We start from the raw sequence: 18,536 nt of genomic DNA, 5'->3' as shown, positions 1-18,536 counted from the left end.
CCACATCACAAGTGACCCAGTGGTGCTTCTCTTCCCTGAGCCACTCACTCCCTGGAACACAGGCAGACAGATTTCCAGAGCATTTATTCTCTCCATAGGGAGGGGATGGGGTCCAGCCGCTGAGGAGCGGACCCTACGTGTACCAGATGAAGCCATAGGTAGCATTCAGAATCTCCTCATTCGTCCGCAGTCCGTACAGCTCACCCATTATGGGGGTCACCCAGCGTGTTGTGTGGAACACAGACTCGCCCACCTGTGGGGGAAGTAAGTTTAGGTGGGGGTGCTGGCTTCTGTCAGACAGAAACTGCTGCTCTCCTCTCCTCACCCAGCACCTGCTACCTGTCCTGGACCTAGGTTTTCTGTGGGAGGCTGCCCTTCTAGTGACCTAGACCTCTGCCCTCCTCCCTGCATGGCACCCACCTTCCAGTCGGGCACATCCTTCATGATGATGGCCTCCTCTTCCAGATTCTCCCGAAGCATCTGCAGGATCCTGCCGAGGATGGAGTGGGAGGTGGGGGACAGACCTGAGAACCCCAAGGGACTCCTGCCTAATGCTCCTGCCAGACCCCTCCCTGCTCAACCTCCCCATCATCTCCTATCACTTCCAACCCTGTACACACTGACCCCTTTCTTTCCTTACCTCTCTCCCTAGCAAACTCTTACTATCCCCTTGCTCCAGCCCCAACATCCCCTCTTACAGGAAGCCTTCCTGTTCTCCCCCGTGGGTATCCACTTTTCTAGGGCCCTCTCCAAGGGTGACAGCAGTCCATGTGCACAAGGGTGCAGCTGCCAGCCCCCATGTGCATTTTTGCTGTCCCCACACTGCATGCTGAGGAACTCAGTCCAGTGACCTCCTGACCCTGGTCCTGGTGGCCCCACCTCCGGTCCTTCTCTGCCTGCAACAGCGGCATCAGTGCAATTCGGGCCTCAAAGTCCTCGATCTGCAGGCGCCTGTGAAACCCCAAAACCAACACTTGGATCAGATTAGTGGGCGGGCTGGGGGTGCTGACAACATGGTCCCTGGACATTCGGGGTAATGAACGAGATGGTGGAAGAGGCAAGCAAGCAGGACAGAGCTTGGGCAGTGGGTCCAAATGGGGACCCAGCTGGCTCAGGCATTGGTTCACAAGACTGCTGGCTTCACATTTTCTTTTCAATTAAAAAGTTTTTTTTGATCCTAAAAATAACCCAGGCCTATGACTGCAGTGAAGGAGGGGGAGTGTTCATCACAGGGCTATGGGACATGTCCCCTTCATCTCAAAATAACCTTGGGGGGTGAGTCCTGAGCAGGCGGTTCCTTTCTTCTCCCTGCTTTTCAGCATCTTCCAAGCCACCAGCCCTGTCTGTGCTGGGAAGTGCAGGGAGTAGAGCCATGTTGTGGCCCAGGGAGTGGCCTTTGGCCTTGTCCCCACATCAGCAGGAATTTTAGAGAGGCACAGGGAAGGGGTAGAGGAACTTCAACCCCTCTCCCAGCCCCATCTCCCAGGCTGCTAACCCCACCACAGCCATATACTGTGTTTACTACTCTATGCCCCTGAGAGGCTGGGCCTGGTCTTGCCTGTCCAATGCAGGGGCCCTAACATCCAGTACCCACCAGGTGCCCCTGCATTCACTCAACAATGTGGAGCACCCACCACAAGCTGGGCTTTCTCTAGCACCATCCTCAGAGATCCCTGGCCTTGTGGGGGATGCTAAAACACATGACACAGGTGGGGCACGGTAGAGGAGCCCAGGCAGTCAGGTTGGAGCCACCTGGCAGGGCTTCAGGAGAGCTCAGAGGTGGACAGAATCTGAACTGAGGCCACCGGAAAGACTTGTTCCCTCAGACCCCATGTGGCTGGCATGGCCACTGTCTTGCGTGATCTGCTTTCTAAGACCTTATATCATCATTGCCTGGACAAAAGCCTCTAGGAAACCCTATTCCTGAACTATTCCTCCACCTCTACCCAATGGGCTATCCTAACCCAGACCCTTGAAGCGCCTGGTTAACTCTTGGAGGCAAGCTCCTGGCTCTCTAGTCAATCGTCGAGGGTAAAATCCAGCAATGAACTTGTTGGGTCTCCAAGGCTTGGAGGATTGACAAGGGTCCCTGACGTACACGAAGTCCATAGACACTTGCCCACCCTCACCTGCACAAGGCCTACCTGCGTTCACGATTCCACTTCATCATGCTCCAGTACCCAAAGAGCAAGGTCCCAATGCCCACAGCGAACATGCTGTAGCCTGTGGGGAGAGGAGTGCCGGCTCAGCATCTGCATGCGAAATAGGCCACCCTTGTCATTTCTTCTCAAGAAGCAAAATTCGCTCGTTGTACAAATAACCCCAGAAATATAGACGATGGAGGTGAGAATCCCCAACCCCTTCCCAGAAATGGCTTGTATTTATTTCTTCAGGCTATTTTTTTTGTCTCTATGGAATGTCCACCAGCCCCCTTCTTTGGATACCCCCTCTTCCACAGCTGCAGAACATTTTCTATCACGTTTGCCCAGTCTGCAGGCAGGGGACATCAGAGAAGCCTCAGCTTCTCTCTGAGGCAAGGCTGTTGCAGCTTCGACACCTTTGCCCCCATGCTGGGGTGCCTGGAAGGTACAGGTTGGGCAGGGACTGCAGGAGGGCTCAAGGGTTTACATGTTCATGGTTCGGCAGCCCTGGGACCGCAATCTTCTAGGACGTGGTTTTGCTGATGGTGTCCATGGCTGGGTTCCAGCTCCATGGTGGCTCCTGGCTGCCTGGGCCACCTACTTGCATGCTGCCCACAGGGGGCTGGACAACACTGCCAGAGGCAGGCAGTGCCCTTCAGGGGTTGCCACCAAACCCTGGCCTCCTGGGGTGCTGCTGCTCCCACCCCAGGCCCCATGGGACAAGATGACATGAATATTTACTGAGCTCTAGCAGGCATCCACCATAATCCTGACTGACAGGCTGTGAGCCCGCTGGGGTCTCCAGGGAGACCCAGACACCTGAGGCCTGGCTGGGGCTGGCTGGCCCTGCACCCCCTCATCTTTCGAGCATAGTCTCTTCTCCAGCCAGGCCTTGAGGTTGCTGTGACAAGTGGATAGACTCAGCCAGGTCAAGCTCCAGTTAATACCCAGTAAAGAACCAGTAAACAATGGGTGATGCCACTCTGTGGGCCTCATCGGGAGACAAAGTGGAGACTCTTTCTTCTTCAGCTCAGCTCCAACACAAGGCTTATCAGGTACCTCTGCTGGACTCAAGAGATAAATAAGAAACTGGCTCCTATTTCTCCCTTTAGTTCAACCTGTTAAAACCACCAGCTCAGGCCCTGACCAGTGGGGCTCAGTTGGTTGGGTGTCATCCCGCAAAGCCAAAGCTCACCAGTTCGATTCCCTGTCAGGGAACATGCCCGAGTTGTGCGCTCAGTCCTTGGTTGCAGTGCATATGAGAGGCAACTAATCAGTGTTTCTCTCCCTCTTTTCCCCCTCTGGAGACCACACTGGGGACCAGGCCTGCAACCCAGGGATGTGCTCTGACCAGGAATCAAAACAGGGACCTTTTGGTTCACAGGTCAGTGCTCAGTCCACTGAGCCACACCAGCCAGGGCTGAACTCTTAAAAAACAAACTAACTAAAAAAAGCCCACCAGCTCAAGTCAGTGAGGGCAAGCTGGTTCCTGCACAGAGAGGCAGGACTCCTCCTGGCACCCCCAGTGGTTGGCTGCCTGTGTAGGGCATTTCATCAGAGATGTTTCATTCTTTTCAATAACTGCAGAGAGGCCTGGGAGCCTCCCCTTCTGGCCCCACTGCAGGGGATAGACCTAGGCTGTCTGTGTGAAAATTCTTTGCCATCACACCAGGTACCCAAGTGTGGGCCCATCTGTAAGATAAATTCTAGGACCTGGTACCCTTTATGATGTTACAGCCCTAACTCATTTCTTCCTCATTAAGGCTGCAAGGCCCAGACTCCAGGCCCTGGGTGGGAGATGTCTGTGCCTCTGGAGCTTCCGATATGGTGGGGGAGGCCAAAGAGTGGCCTACCCAGAAGGGTATATGGACAATGGATGAAGACCTAAATAAATAAAAACACATCCTGGGTTTATGGATCAGAAGGTAATTTAACATTTTGTTGAGATGGCAGCACTGTCCAAAATGAGGTAGAATCAATACAGTCCCCTTCAGAATTCCACCCCACCCCCCACGGCCTAATAGAAACTGACAAGCAAATCGTGAAATTCATAGGGAAATGCAAGGGACCAGAATAGCCAAAACAATTCTGAAAAAGAACAAAGTAGGAGGATTCACATTACACAATTTCAAAAGTTATCACACAGCTGTGTGTACAGGACAGCGTGGCACTGGCATAAGGACAGACATGTACATCGATGGAACAGAGCTGAGAGTCCAGAAATAAACCCTCACATTTATGGTCAATTGAATTTATACAAGGATGCCAAGACAATTCAATGGGGGAAAGAATAGTCTTTTCAGCAAATTGAACAACTAGATAGCCACATGCAAAAGAATACTGTGCTCCTTCCTACTCCCATCTACAAAAATTAACTCAAAATGAATTAAAGAACTCAATGTAAAAGCTAAAACTTAAAAATTCTTAGGAGTCCGTCTCTGTGACCTTGAATGACGCAATGGTTTCTTACATATGACACTAGAAGCACAAGAGACAAAAGAAGAAATAGATGAATTGTACTTCATTGACATTAGTGGCTCAGTTGATTGGGTGTCATTCTGCAAGGAGGTCACTGGTTCCATTCCTGGTCAGGGCACATGCCTGGGTTAATGGTTCAGTCCTTGGTCAGAGCACATACAAGAGGCAACCAATCAATGGTTCTCACATTGATGTTTCTCTTCCCTCCCTTTCTCCCTCCCTTTCCCTCTTTCTAAAAATAAATACATGAAATCTTAAAATAAAACAACTTTTGTGCTGCAAAAGGACCTGAAAAGATAACCCACAGAATGGGAGAAAGTATCTGCATATCATGTATCTGAGAAGAGTATCTAAAATTATTATAAAGAACTATTAAAACTCAATGATAACAAAACGAACAACCAAATTTAAAAATGTGTAAATGGCCCTGGCTGGTGTGGCTCAGTGGATTGAGCAGAAGCCTATTAACCAAAGGGTTGCTGTTTGCATTCCCACTCAGGGCACATGCCTGGGTTGCAGGCCAGGTCTCCAGTAGGGGGCACATGACAGGCAACCACACATCAATGTTTTTCTCCCTTCCCTCTCTAAAACTAAATAAATAAAATCTTTTAAAAATTATTTAAATATGCAAATGATCTGAATAGACTTTCTCCAAAGAAGCTATACGAATAGCCAATAAACACAAGAAAAGATGCCCAACATATTAGTCACCAAGAAAATGCAAATTAAAACCACAATGAGATACCATCTCATACCCACCAGGATGTGAGACTCAAAAAAATAAAAAATAGTTGGTGTCCAGATGTGAAGAAATTTGAACTCCCATATGCTGTAGGTAAGAACAGAAAATGGGACAGCTAATGTGGGAACCAGTTTGGCAGTTCCTCAAAATGTTAAATGTGGAGTTATCATGACCCAGCAATTACATACCTGGTGAAATTTCACCTAAGGAGAAATGAAACATGTGCCACATAGACACTTGTACATGTGCAGTCATAGCATGACTGTTCGCAACAGGGGAGAGGCAGAAAAACCTCAAAGGTGCATCAAGTGGGAAACGGATATACAAAATGTGGTCCACCCATACAATATTATTCAGCCATAAAAAGGAATGAAGCAGTGACACATGCTAGATGAACATTAAAAATACTGTGCTGAAAAAAACCAGACACCAAAAAAAACACAGTGAATGATTGCATTTATATAAAATGTCCAGAAGAAAAAAATCCAGAAAGAAAGCAGATTAATGGTTGTCAGAGGGTGGAGGGAGAATGGGGAGTGACTGCTAATGGGTATGGGGTTTCTTTTTTGGGGTGATGAAGGTGCTATAATCTTACACCATGGTGATGGTTGTGCAATTGTGAGTAGACTAAAAACAGTGATTTGTACACACAAAAAAAGGGTGAAATATATGGTATGGAATCTCAACAAAAAAAGGAGCCATACAGTGGGCACAAGAGGGAATGCAGAGAGGAGCTAGGTGTAAGAGATGAGGGGATGTGGGGGTAGCAATCACTTTGGGAGCAGTGTGGATTAAAGGCAGCCTGAGCTAGTGTGGCATATTTTGGGATGTTGGCAGTGAGTGGTCCAGGGAGAGATAATGGCAGTTGGTTCCCGGCTTGGGGCAACAGTACCTTGACAAGAGCAGGGGAGGATAAGACTGATGGGGAGGGAGGTGCTGTGGACCACGGTTCAAAACAGGCATGGCTGGAAGGAGGCCAAGAAGACAAGATGGGGGGGGGCGGTGCAGGACAGAGCACAGGCCTTTGCACTTGTTGTTTCCTCCACCCAGGGAACTCCTCAGAGAGGTTCCTTAGACCCACCCTGGCTAAGGCAGGCCCTGGTTAGCCCAGGCCTCACCATTTACCACAATGGAATTTTGGCATGATGTGACAGTGAACGCTTTGAGACAGGGCCCATAGCCATGTGCACACTGAACTATTTAATGAACAAATGCAGGTTCATAAACAAAGACCACAGCACCAGAGGGGTATTTTTCTCACACCTCTGCAGCCAAGAAAATACTGGGGTGGGTTGGTATATGCTACCATGGCATTTGGTGTAAAGGGATGCAATCAGGAGAGCCAACCCCAGGGAATGGCACTTAGGACCCATGGGAGGTACAGCTGTGACATGAACAGAAAGAGGACCAATATAAAGCATCGGTTTATGACTTTATTAAAAAAAAAAAAAGAAAACCATGCTGATTGGGGAGAGCCCAAAGAGGCCCATAGGCTGAAATCCTTCTGTAGCCTGGTCTGGGTACAGGTCACACAGGTGCACATGTGTAAACAGATCTCGTATGGCACACCTGCAGGGTGCACTGGTCTGGGTGTTATGTTATACTACAACACAAAAAAGGAAGAGACTCAGATCATATTAGATTCATTCAATCTGCTCCAGGATGAGTTGAGTGCCCACATGGTGCTAAATCTAGCCTGTAACCTGTTTTTTTTTGTTTGTTTTTTAAAGATTTTATTTATTTATTTTGAGACAGAGGGAAAGGGAGGGAGAAAAAGAGGGAAACATCAGTGTTGGTTGCCTTACTTGATCCCCACCAGGGACCTGCCTGCAACCCAGACATGTGCCCTGACTGGGAATGGAACCAGGGACTCTGTTTAATGGGCCTGTAACCTGTTTCTGTATGGCCCTTGGGGTAACACTTTTAGATCTGTAAACAGTTGTTTAAAAAAAAAATAGCAGCAGCAGTGGCCCTCTAGCCAATAAAGCATAAAATATTTTTTTAAAAAGATTTTATTGCCCTGGCTGGTGTAGCTGAGTGGATTGAGAACAGGCTGCGACCCAGGTGGTCGCTGGTTCGATTCCCAGTCAGGGCACATGCCTGGGTTGTGGGCCAGGTCCCCAGTGGAGGCCACGTGAGGCAGCAACACTTGGTATTTCTCTCCCTCTTTTTCTCCCTCCCTTCCCCTCTCTCTAAAAGTAAATAAATAAAACCTTAAAGAGTATTTTAAAAGATTTTGTTTATTTTTAGAGAGAGGGGGAGGGAGGGAGAGAAACATCAATGTGTAGTTGCCTCTCATGCACCCCCTACTGGGCACCTGGCCTGCAACCCAGGCATGTGCCCTGACTGGGAATCGAACCAGTGACCCTTTGCTTTGCAGTCTGGCGCTCAATCCACTGAGCCACACCAACCAGGTAAAGCATAAAATATTTATCTGGTCCTTTAAAAAAAAAAAAATTGCCTACCTGACTGGTGTGGCTCAGTTTTGTTGGGTGCTACCCTGCAAAAAAAAAAAAAAAAAGGCTGCCAGTTCGATTCCCAGTCAGGGTACAAGCCTGGGTTGGTTGCAGGTTCCAGGCAGACGAAAGGCAACCAATTAGTGTTTCTCTCTCCCACTCTTTCTCCCTCTCTTCTCTTCTCTCTAGAAATAAATAAAAATAAAATCTTTAAAAAAATGTTCACCAACTTCTGTTCTGGAATACAAAAAAGCCAAGAAAGGGAGGGAGAATATGTGTTTTCACCAAACATTAACTTTCCTGCTGTCTGAATCATGACTTTTTTTTACCATGTCCATGAATTTTTTAAAAATTAAGACATAATTTGCATGATAGGCATATTTTAAATGTAAAGTTTCATGATTTACTGCAAATGTATCGACCCTTAATGTGTGTGTGTTTTAAGATTTCACTTATTTATTTTTTAGAGAGAAGTGAAGGGAGAGAGAAATAAAGGGAAGAGAAACATCAATGTGTGGTTGCCTCTCACATGCCCCCTACTGAGGACCTGGCCTGCAACCCAGGCATGAGTCCTGACTGGGAATGGAAACACGGACCACTTGGTTCGCAGGCTGGCACTGAATCCACTGAGCCACACCAGCTAGGGCCACCCTTAACATGTTTTAAATTTCTTTGTATTTCTTTGTTAATCCTGGGTGTGGAGTATGAGTGCCTTTTACTTCCTTTGTCACATTTTTCTGTGACAAACCCAACCTCAAATTTTTTTTTAAATTATTTAAAACATTTGAAAAGTTTAAGAATACATATTCCTGGGATATCCTGCAGGTGGGGTCACCAGCGAGGATCCACCACACAGAATAGCTTTTAAATTCCTTCGATGTCCCAGGGTTTGGCCCCCGCTTTGCTACAGGTGGTCCTGGTGGGGAAGGTCGCAGCCTCCTTTGGGCCTCAGTTTCCCCCACCTGTAAAATGGAAGCGCGGAACAGGGCTAGGAACGCAGACTATACTAATTTCCGTTTAACCTACTGTGAAATGGGAATAATTAACAAGACTGACTTCAGAGCTGTTAAGAGAAGAAATTAAAAGATTTAGTAATTGTTCGACAAATTGCTGCAGTTATCCTTATTACCACTGACACCATGTAGGATTCCCAGACTCCGCCTCTCATCACATTGCAGGTAGACTGAGGCCTTTTAGTTTCCCCAGCGTCCCGCTCCCGATGCGGCACCCAAAAGTCCCAGATCCTGACACTCGGCGCAGACGGACACTGACCCGATAGTCCCCGACGTGGAAGGTTCCGTTTGTAGTCGATGGGGCCGTAGCCCCCCGGCGGGGGCATGTCCTGCTTCACCTTCGAGGCCGCCATGTTCACAGAGTTCTGCACTTCCGGTCTTGGGCGGAAGTGACGTGCCAGCTGCCGCCGCCACAATGAGTGTGGCGGAAGCTATCGCGCAGGTCTAGAGCAGGGCCAGGGAACCTAGGGCACTGGTGTAGCGACTGTTTAGTGCCGGGGAGCTCAGGCTGCGACTCCCGATGCGGCCAAGGAATTGTTATTTCTTCTTCTCCAAGATGGGGCGTGGCTCAGTCGGTACGGACTTCTGGACGCCGTCGGGTCACCCGGGTCCTTGTATCAAACGACCTCCCATTCACCTTCTCCCTGAGGCGGTGTGCAGGGCAATCAAACTGCCGAGGGAGCCGTTTCACCGAGCTAAGCCCCCTTATTCGTTTTCTCCCCCTCCGGGTTTGTGCGGGCTGGGTACAAGAAGTTGGGTGGGGGCTGCTGCTGCTTGTATTTGGACTTGCGAGGAGCCATCCCAACCCCAGGCACGGATTCTGCTCCTCGGTAGTGGTAGGGAGCCCTTCCTTGTTAGTAGCCTCTCATCGGGAACTGGACCATTCAGAGCGATTATGAGTCACAAAGCCCTAACGCCTTGGGGGGCTTCCTTCCTTAGGCGGGGTGACGGCCGCGGGGCCCCCACCCCGAGGTGAGGTGACGCCCGTGGTCACTTCACAAGGCAGAAATTGTTACCTGGGCAATAAAAGGCACCGCGGCGGAGGGGGCCGAGGAGTGGGCACATGGGGGTGCAGGTGTGCAGGTGCCAAGCACCATGGGTTAGGCCCGAGATTGGAGTCCGGCCGCCCCTCGACAGCAGCCGCCTCCTGCTCCCCGCGCGCCCTAGGCGCCATGTCGGGCGACAAACTCCTGAGCGAGCTCGGCTATAAACTGGGCCGCACAATAGGTGAGGGAAGTTACTCCAAGGTGAAGGTGGCCACATCGAAGAAGTACAAGGGCACGGTGGCCATTAAGGTGGTGGACCGGCGGCGCGCACCGCCAGACTTCGTCAACAAGTTCCTGCCGCGCGAGCTGTCCATCCTTCGAGGCGTGCGGCACCCGCACATTGTGCACGTCTTCGAGTTCATCGAGGTGTGCAACGGGAAGCTGTACATCGTGATGGAGGCAGCCGCCACCGACCTGCTGCAGGCCGTGCAGCGCAACGGGCGCATCCCCGGGGGGCAGGCGCGCGACCTCTTCGCACAGATAGCCGGTGCCGTGCGCTACTTGCACGACCACCACCTGGTGCACCGCGACCTCAAGTGCGAAAACGTGTTGCTGAGCCCTGACGAGCGCCGCGTCAAGCTCACCGACTTTGGCTTTGGCCGCCAGGCCCATGGCTACCCTGACCTGAGCACCACCTACTGTGGCTCGGCAGCCTACGCATCGCCTGAGGTTCTCCTGGGCATCCCCTATGACCCCAAGAAGTACGATGTGTGGAGCCTAGGCGTCGTGCTCTACGTCATGGTCACCGGATGCATGCCCTTCGACGACTCAGACATCGCTGGCCTGCCAAGGCGCCAGAAGCGCGGCGTCCTCTACCCCAACGGCCTCGAGCTGTCTGAGCGCTGCAAGGCCCTGATTACGGAATTGCTGCAGTTCAGCCCGTCGGCCAGACCTTCGGCGGGCCAGGTAGTGCGCAACGGCTGGCTGCGCGCTGGAGACTCCGGTTAAAAGCCGGGGTTCCCCCCTCCCAATTCCCGTCTCCCCAAGCACTGCGCAAGCGCGGCGCAGACGCTCTGTTTCCAGAGTCCTGTGAAGCCGCCATGCGCCAATCATCCTTTCCCCGTTTTCCTCTTCCTCGACCGCGAGACCGTGATCGCCCCGGTTTCGAGTATAGTTCCTCCTGCGCGATTTGAAGAGCGGGAGAGCGCATGCGCATCCTCGATTCCCTGCAAAAAAGCCCCGGGAAGGGGCGGGACCACAGGATGCAGAAGCATTGCGCCTGCGCGGAATGAGCGGCGGTTGTGCTGCCGGAGGTGGCTGCCTTGAGCAGCTGCCTGCGAGGGCAAGCACCGGGAATGCGTCGGTTCTCGGCTTGTGGCTGAGGCGGTCGCGGGACGGCGCCCTCAGGGCGCCACCCTGGTTGTAACTTGCAATAAACTCGCTCTGTGTCGCACCTGGGCTCTAGCGATGGCCACCTTTTACGGAGTGGGGTGAGGGGGTCTCTCCCCGGAAGGCAGGCGCGGGCGCTCCATTTTACAGAAAGGTTTGTGAAGGTTCTTGCTACAGTTCTCAAAAGGGAGTTGGGAGGATTGAAACTCAGACCATTTGCCGTTCCCCTCCCATCCTTGGAAGAGCCAGAGGGGCTTTAGGGTCATCCCCGGCGTCGTGATGGTCCTGGGAATGGAGATGCTGGGCTGGGCAGCAAGGGCCCAGCATCTTTCTAGTATTTCAGAAGGTGCGGTGTTGACGTCAACTGAGCGTTCACAGACGAGGAAATTAAGGCCCACATGTATGTCACGTGCCCCAGAACACAGCTGGGATTTGAACCCAGATATGGCTGAAGGTGGGAAGATGGTGGAACCTCTTAGTGAGGGCCCTTCCTTAGGCTAATGGTGTGGGGAGTTAAAGGTGTGGCATAAGTCTGTCGGGCAAGTTGATTCGTTCAGTCATCATTCATGCATTTATTTGGTACAACGCCTGCTTTGCACCAAACTTTCGGACTTAGCAGAGAGGCTTAGATTCATCTCTGCCCTCAGTAAGGGGGCAAGTGAAAAGTCAAAAAGTTGCATGAAAATCTTTTAAAAATTGTCAGTTGTGCTAAATGCTAGGTTGGGGGTGACACTGGAGGGACTGAAGGAGATATCTGAGTGGAACTCTGAAGGAATCAACACTGGAAACAGCAGGAAGTGTTTCTTGAGTTCCCAAACAGGATGGAGCTGGTGTGTTTTGAGTAATGCCAGGAAGCTCCTGTGGCTGGAATGGAGAGGAGGTGGAGAGGTAAAAGTGTATTGTCTGGAGAGGGGACTGCACATGACCTGAGGGAGTGTGGGGGTTATTTTGCTACAATGAGATTACTGGTATGGGAAGTGTCTCCCTAAATCTTAATTCTACCTGCTCCACCTGAGGCCCGTGACCGATCTCTAAGGAGGCTGGTCAGCTTGTGGGTTTCACCATGTCCCTCCCTTGCTCACTCATCCTCCATGGCTCTCAGGCACCTGGGGATTATGTGTCAGCTCTCCTCTCATCCCTTTTAAATGGGCTGTGGCCCCACAGGCTGAGAGAGGGGAAGTGCCTTGCCTCTTAGTCCTGGCTTGTTCCTATCTGAACTGAGGCAGAAAACCCAACCCTTTGATTTGCCCTAGAAGGGTGCCTTTCCTTACCTGGACCATACCTCAGGCTCTGCACCTGGAAAACGGGGTCAGGAACTCAACCTTGCAGTTGTTGGAAGGGTTGGCATTGCACTCAGAATAAAAGACACATCCTCACCCCTATTTCCCACCTTGGTCTTACCTCTGAGACTTTTCACTGACTGTTCCCACTCCCAGCAATGTTTCTCCTTTTCATTCAAGACTTTGCCTACCAAGCTTACCTCCTCTGTCACTATTCTTTTTTCCTTAATACTCACTTGATATGTTTATTGATTTTAGAGAAAGAGGAAGAGAGAGAAACATCAATCAGTCTCAACCCACAACTCAAGCAAATGTCCTGATGGGGAATCAAACCAGCAACCTTTTGCTTTGTGGGATGACACCCAGCCAACTGAGCCACACCAGTCAGGATTGTCACTCTTTTCTTCACCTCTTTGCCCTTGTCACAGGTTTGATCCAATGCCTGGGGTACAGCACATGCTTATTTCTGCCCTTCACTAGTGAATCTGCATGAGCAATGAGCCAAGGTATCCTCCCACCCCATGGCCATGGCTTGGTTTAGGGAGGGACAAAGTCTCAGAACCAGGTGTGAGTATTCCATTCATTAGCTGGAGAAACTGGAGGTCTGCCAAGAAGCCTGTGACTGAATCAGCAAAGACTCACTTGAGGGCTGAGTGCAAAGCCCCTAAGAAAGCACCCCGTAAGTGTGCTTTTTGCAGCCAGCGTCAGAGCATAGGGCAGCAGTCAATGTGTCACAGGTAGACTGGTTTGGGTTTAATTTCTGTCAGCTCTGTACCTGCCCAGGTGAAACCAAGCTGGTTGTTGGAGAAGGCAGTTAGCACTCACTGCGAGAGGCAGGAATGCCTTAATAACAAAATTAAGAACCAGCAAAATAAATAAATAAAAGCACCTAGGAAAACAGTGGTAACATTACCAAAGTAAACTCAGAGCTCATGTTATGAATAAAATTTGAAACTGTCAACCTCTGAAAACACATTTTCAACAGGAAATTTTTCATTTCAGGGCCTGGGTGGGTTGCTCCCTCTGTACTTAAAACCTGCATCTGTAATATTGTGTGCTACGGCAAAGACACTCAATGGGGAACCAAGCCTGAAAGCACTTCAGAAAAACCTACCACTCCAGGATGGAGACTGGAGGCTAAGAGACAGCCCAGTGGGAAAAACCCATTGGAGTCTCACCACACTCCCCCAGGCCTTAAAGCCCTTGCTTCTGGTGGAGATGGAGGGCCAGAGGCAAAACTATAGCACCCAGTTGGGGAGGACTGCCTATCCATAAGAAGTAAAGTCCAAGGAGCAGATGTCTCATCCTTTGCTTCTTCCCACTTAACAAAGGGTTACCTTGCTGCACTTACCCAAGTTTCCACCCTGCTCCACTGCTGGACTAGATAATGCAGGAAAACCAGGACTGAGGGGCCAAAAGAAAAATACAGCCAACCCGTCATCCGTTTCATTATCCTTCAGATCTAAAATGTTCTTGTAACACCATGTATAGCCAGTGATTCCAGCCTGTGTTTATTGGAACTTCTATTTTGGTTTGGTGGTCAACTTTTTGGTTTTACATTATCAGAGATTTAGAATAAATACAAGTGACTCCTGCCCACATCCACTTCCCAAAAAACCTTGCACTGGCATACCTGTTTATTATACTTTGCTAAGGATTATGAAACTTTAGCTGTCACAAAAACTCAAAAGTCCTTCAGGCAAACATCATGTGCAGTATAACTCAGAATTTAAAAAAAGAAACCCTATGGTGGAGCATCAAAGACCATCATTTCCATTACTTCCACCCCTGTGCTGAGAATGTTTACATTGCATTACATTACTCCTCCCTGGTGTGGCTTATTTGGTTGCAGCATCATCCCTTTTACTGAAAGGTTGCAGGTTTGCATATGGAAAGCAACTGGTTGAATGTTACTCTTTCTCTAAAATCAGTAATTGTATCCTTGGGTGAGGATTTTAAAAAAGCCCACTGGAGTTAAACTCCATCTTCCTGCCCATAGGAGTGACCAGTGGGACACATGACAAGGCTGTACTCACTTGCCTCTTTTATTCCCTCTGCACTAGGGAGAGCTTTTTGATCCAAGGTCTAGGACGACAGGAGAGACTCCTGGTGTAGGACTGTTTTCAGCCTTGTCAAAGATGTGGGTCCAGGCCCTGGCTGGGTAGCTCAGTTGGTTAGAGCACTGTCCCAATATGCCAAGGTTGTGGGTTTTATCAGTTGGTGCACATACAAGCAGCAACCAATGAATGCACGTTAGTGAAACCACAAATTGGTATTTCTCTTAAAAAAGAGGAGTCCTGACATCAGAGTTAAGACACTGGATTAGACAAGGGCAGGATGGCCAGAGCCGTGGGCGGCTCTAAGTGGGCATGCATGTATCTGTGCACTTACACATTCACGCTCAGTGCTTCAAACCTGCTCCCTCATCAAAACTGGGAATAAGCTTTGTGAGGCCCCACACTCCAGTCCACGGGGGAGTTGACGTTTTAGTTTCCAGTTACTGTTGGGTTTGTGTCACAAACTAGAAACTATTACATTCATCATTTGGGCCTGAGGCCTCCCACATTCTCACTGCTTCTGGAAACCACAACTCCTCAGACTGATGCTCCTGAGACCAGGACCCCAGTGCTGTGGCAGATATTGAGGGAGTGAACTTTGCTGCTAGGAGAACACTCTTACCATTGACATCCTTTCCTAGTATGTTCAAACTCCACATCCAGAGAGGTATTTATCAAATTTTGCCGGGCAAAATCCGCATCCGAAGTTTTGTGCACCATTATACATGGTATTATATAGCCATGACATGTAATCATTATACCCATGTATAATGCACATCTTTATTTTTCCCTCAAAACTTTGGTCTGGCTGGTATGGCTCAGTGGATTGAGTGCAGCCTGTGAATTGACAGGTTGCCGGTTTGATTCCCATTCAGGGCACGTTCCTGGGTTGTGGGCCAAGTCTCCAATAGGGGGTGTGCATGTGAGGCAACCAATTGATGTAGCTCTGGTACATCCATGTTATCTCCCTTTCTCCCTCCCTTTCCCTCTCAAAAAAGTTGGGACACAGAAGTGTGTATTAACATGGCAAAATAAAGCCCTGGCTCGTGTGGCTCAGTGGATTGAGGCACCAGCCTGCAAACCAAAGGGTCCCAGTTTGATTCCCAGTTAGGGCACAATGTTGGGTTGCAGGCCAGGTCCCCAGTAGGGAGCATGTAAGAAGCAGCCACACATTAAGATGTTTCCCTTTCCCTCTTTCTAAAAATACATAAAATCTTAAAAAAAAAAAAAAAAGGCAAAGACCTTAAACTTAATCACGTAACCACCCATTTGGGATTTATTGTAGTTGTTACACTGCAACTTGGGAAACTGAAGAAAAAGGGAGGTAGGAGTTTAAAACAGAATTGAACTAAAGATTAAAGCCTCTCACATACTTGCTCCCCTTTTAAAAAAAGCTACATTTCCACCACAGTTGGTACTCTCTGATGGAAATGTGCCTGAGTGTTCAGCTGGAGAAGGCAAAGCCAGGGCGCAGCTGTCCTGTCCACCCAAGGGGGTACGGCCAGGCGAGCTGAAATGACATGTGGTTCCTAAGCGTGTGATGAGCCAGGTTCTGATGGCGCTGGGGACCAACATATGCCCTTGAGTCACAGACCTGTCAACCCATCTGGGAGTGTAACAATCCTGGCACAACCCTCCAGTGCAAAAAGAGACCTTGGCCCAGACACCTGATCCCATTACTGCACAGAACTGAGGTCTGTTTGCCAGGAGTGACCAGCCTAGTGCTCCTTGTTGGAGGATTTGTAGAGACTGGCCCACGTAACTGAACAGAGAGGGATAGCAGCTCAGGGTAGTATAAGACAGGTATTTATTTACCAGGCACACAGAAAAATGCGAGGAATAGAAATGCTTACATACTCTTTGAGTTTTTGGTGTATAAACACACCTTTTCCCCTTCACTCCTGAATGTTAATTTCCCTCTTTCCCCCAAAATCCCTGGATCTTGTAATGAAAGCCACCCTTCCCTGCCCTCCCCTCCTTCAGCCCATCTACTCAAAACAAAAATCAATGAGAAATTTAGGGTCCTAGAGAAAAAGAAAGTTTTCCAAAACTAGGTCTTCTACTGAATGTCAAAAATGCTTTCTAAACACTGATATTCATACAACATGAGAGGGGGTTAAATGAGCCTTTATTAGAATGTTGAAGCAGTGTGTTTGAAGAAGGCAGCCCTACAAAATAAGGATTTTAAATTAAGTCCCTAACTGCATGGACAGGAAAACCAGGGCAGGGGCTGAAGTGGGGAGCGGTGTACCCATCTCCACATCAATACTCGCATGTGCACACACATGGGATGCCCTCACGTGCATGGCCTTGGTTTCATGTGCAGCATGCACATGACATCTGCCTTTCCTCATGGAAATGATTTTTAAGGAGTGGGAGAAACCAAAATAAAACACAACTAAGAGCAGACCTGATCCTTTGTAAGACATCTCTGTGGACTCTAAAGAGGGTTAAAAAGAAAACCTGAAGGCGGGACGCTGGCAGCATGGCCCTCCTTGAAGGGAAGGTTCTAAACTAGACCCAAATGGAAACCCTGAAGTCTGTGGGGGCAGGGGCACCTCCCCACCTGACACACCTGATGGGAGTACAGGCCAGGGCAGCTTGGGATGTTGTCCATCAAAATAAGAAGGAAAAGAAAAGGAAAAATTTAATAAAATAAACCACAACAACAAAAACACACAATAGCCCGCCCCTCCAACTTCCTGCTCAGGCTCTGTATGTTGCTGCCATTTCTTTCCTCCCTTCTCCGAGGGCAGCAGCGTGGCTTCCAGCATCCCAGGCTCTTTGGCTGGGTCTGGGTTGCAGTTTGTTCTTTTGCTAAGTGTGGGAGGTTGGGGGGGTCTCTGGGACGAGCAGCAGCACAGGCCTTCCGCTGGAGCGAATGAGGGCTGGTCAGTCAGTGGCCCATCTTCTGGGGCATGGGAGCTGTGCTCGGCAGGAACCCCTGGGTCTGCATGGTTTACTTTAAACTCCATCATCATGAGGTGATTAAAAAAAAAAAAAAAAAAAAGTCAACCTAGAGATTGCCGTGAAGGAAGGCAAAGATTGGGAGGCTAAGACGGGAAAAAGCAAAAACAAAACAGAACGGTCCGCTCAACTTCAGAAGCCCCAGGCTCCCTGGTCTTGCCTGAGTGTGTCACAGTGTCCAGGCCACCCATGTGCCCTGAGGGGGCTGAAGGAGAGGGCAGGAGCAGAACCAGCCCCCGAGGTCCGATTTTCTGCTGGTGTTGGGCAAACTAAAGGCAAAGAAAGGAGGGAAGCCCACGGGAAAGGTCCCCCAGTAATGATAATCCTCGTCCACCTGTGAAGCAGCCCTCCAGCCACGACAAGACTTTGCAACCAAGAACAGAGCTCTTGCTACCACAGTGTGGCAGACGCTTGTTCGCTCTCTTGGGGAGCAGTGTGTCTTCCCCATCGAGCAGAGGGTGGCAGGCCAGGTGGGAGGGAGGAGGGAGCCTGTTCTCCACTGGGCCGGCTCGCACTATTTCCACGTGGCCGACTGGGGGATGGAGCGTGGTGGGATCATGTCCAGGAGGTACTCCCGCTGACGGTCCACGGACGAGGAGGTCTTATGCACCGCCAAGCTTGGGCTGACAAATGCAAGGGCCCCACCTGCAATAGAACAGAGCAATAGACTAAGCCCCAGTCAGGGGTAGGCTCAGGAGGACACAGGGCCCACCTAGCATGGGCCTCAAAACTCCCAGCCTAGAGCTTAGAGAACTTAAAACGAGATGGTAACAGTCTCTCATTAGGCCATTCAAAGAAATGCTGAATGGCAACCACAGCATAATCCCTTTGTAGGAAACTTACTTACACATGTGACATGAGAAGAGATGACTGAGGAAGGCCTCTAAGTGCTGCATTTGTTCTCCTGAGGTAGAAGGTACTAGCCACTGCCACCATCTTCCCTTTTTATATTCCCTCAATTTCCCCAATGAACTAGTATCGCTTTTTAAAAGGATTTTATTTATTTTTAGAGAGAAGGAAAGAGGGG

General features: G+C 49.7%; 3 protein-coding genes across 6 annotated transcripts in view; 1 reads left to right on the top strand and 2 right to left on the bottom strand.

Moving 5' to 3' along the window:
- Window positions 1-67: 67 nt before the first annotated feature.
- On the bottom strand, window positions 68-9,234 carry NDUFA13 (NADH:ubiquinone oxidoreductase subunit A13). The gene is made up of 5 exons (XM_045853302.1): window positions 9,090-9,234; window positions 2,145-2,223; window positions 880-951; window positions 421-490; window positions 68-253 (listed from the first exon to the last, which is right to left on the bottom strand). Exons 1-5 carry the CDS (start codon window positions 9,181-9,183, stop codon window positions 134-136), a joined length of 435 nt encoding a protein of 144 aa, XP_045709258.1. The 5' UTR covers window positions 9,184-9,234; the 3' UTR covers window positions 68-133.
- Window positions 9,235-9,382: 148 nt separating this feature from the next.
- On the top strand, window positions 9,383-11,269 carry TSSK6 (testis specific serine kinase 6). Its single transcript, XM_045853300.1, has one exon. The coding sequence runs from the start codon at window positions 10,003-10,005 to the stop codon at window positions 10,822-10,824; it is 822 nt and encodes a 273-aa protein (XP_045709256.1). The 5' UTR covers window positions 9,383-10,002; the 3' UTR covers window positions 10,825-11,269.
- Window positions 11,270-16,326: 5,057 nt separating this feature from the next.
- The window catches only part of GATAD2A (GATA zinc finger domain containing 2A), a 105,310-nt gene continuing 103,100 nt past the window's right edge, over window positions 16,327-18,536 (bottom strand). For all 4 annotated transcript variants that reach the window (XM_045853201.1, XM_045853202.1, XM_045853200.1 and 1 more), the window contains exon 13: window positions 16,327-18,154. In XM_045853201.1, the coding sequence (XP_045709157.1) occupies window positions 18,024-18,154 (131 nt within the window). In that variant the 3' untranslated portion in view covers window positions 16,327-18,023. The remainder of the gene's footprint in view (window positions 18,155-18,536) is intronic.

This window comes from Phyllostomus hastatus, unplaced genomic scaffold (assembly GCF_019186645.2).
Source record: "Phyllostomus hastatus isolate PE091 unplaced genomic scaffold, TTU_PhHast_1.1 phas_contig_98, whole genome shotgun sequence".
NCBI classification, from domain to species: domain Eukaryota; kingdom Metazoa; phylum Chordata; class Mammalia; order Chiroptera; family Phyllostomidae; genus Phyllostomus; species Phyllostomus hastatus.
This window is presented reverse-complemented; position numbering and strand designations above follow the sequence as displayed.

Excerpts from the sequence above, each read along its gene's own strand:
- NDUFA13 (XM_045853302.1), bottom strand. The coding sequence starts at position 9,183 with ATGGCGGCCTCGAAGGTGAAGCAGGACATGCCCCCGCCGGGGGGCTAC. Across the intron at positions 952-2,144 it reads AAGTGGAATCGTGAACGCAG|GCGCCTGCAGATCGAGGACT; the intron begins GTAGGCCTTGTG and ends GGGGTTTCACAG. Across the intron at positions 254-420 it reads AGGATGTGCCCGACTGGAAG|GTGGGCGAGTCTGTGTTCCA; the intron begins GTGGGTGCCATG and ends CTTCCCCCACAG.
- TSSK6 (XM_045853300.1), top strand. The coding sequence starts at position 10,003 with ATGTCGGGCGACAAACTCCTGAGCGAGCTCGGCTATAAACTGGGCCGC.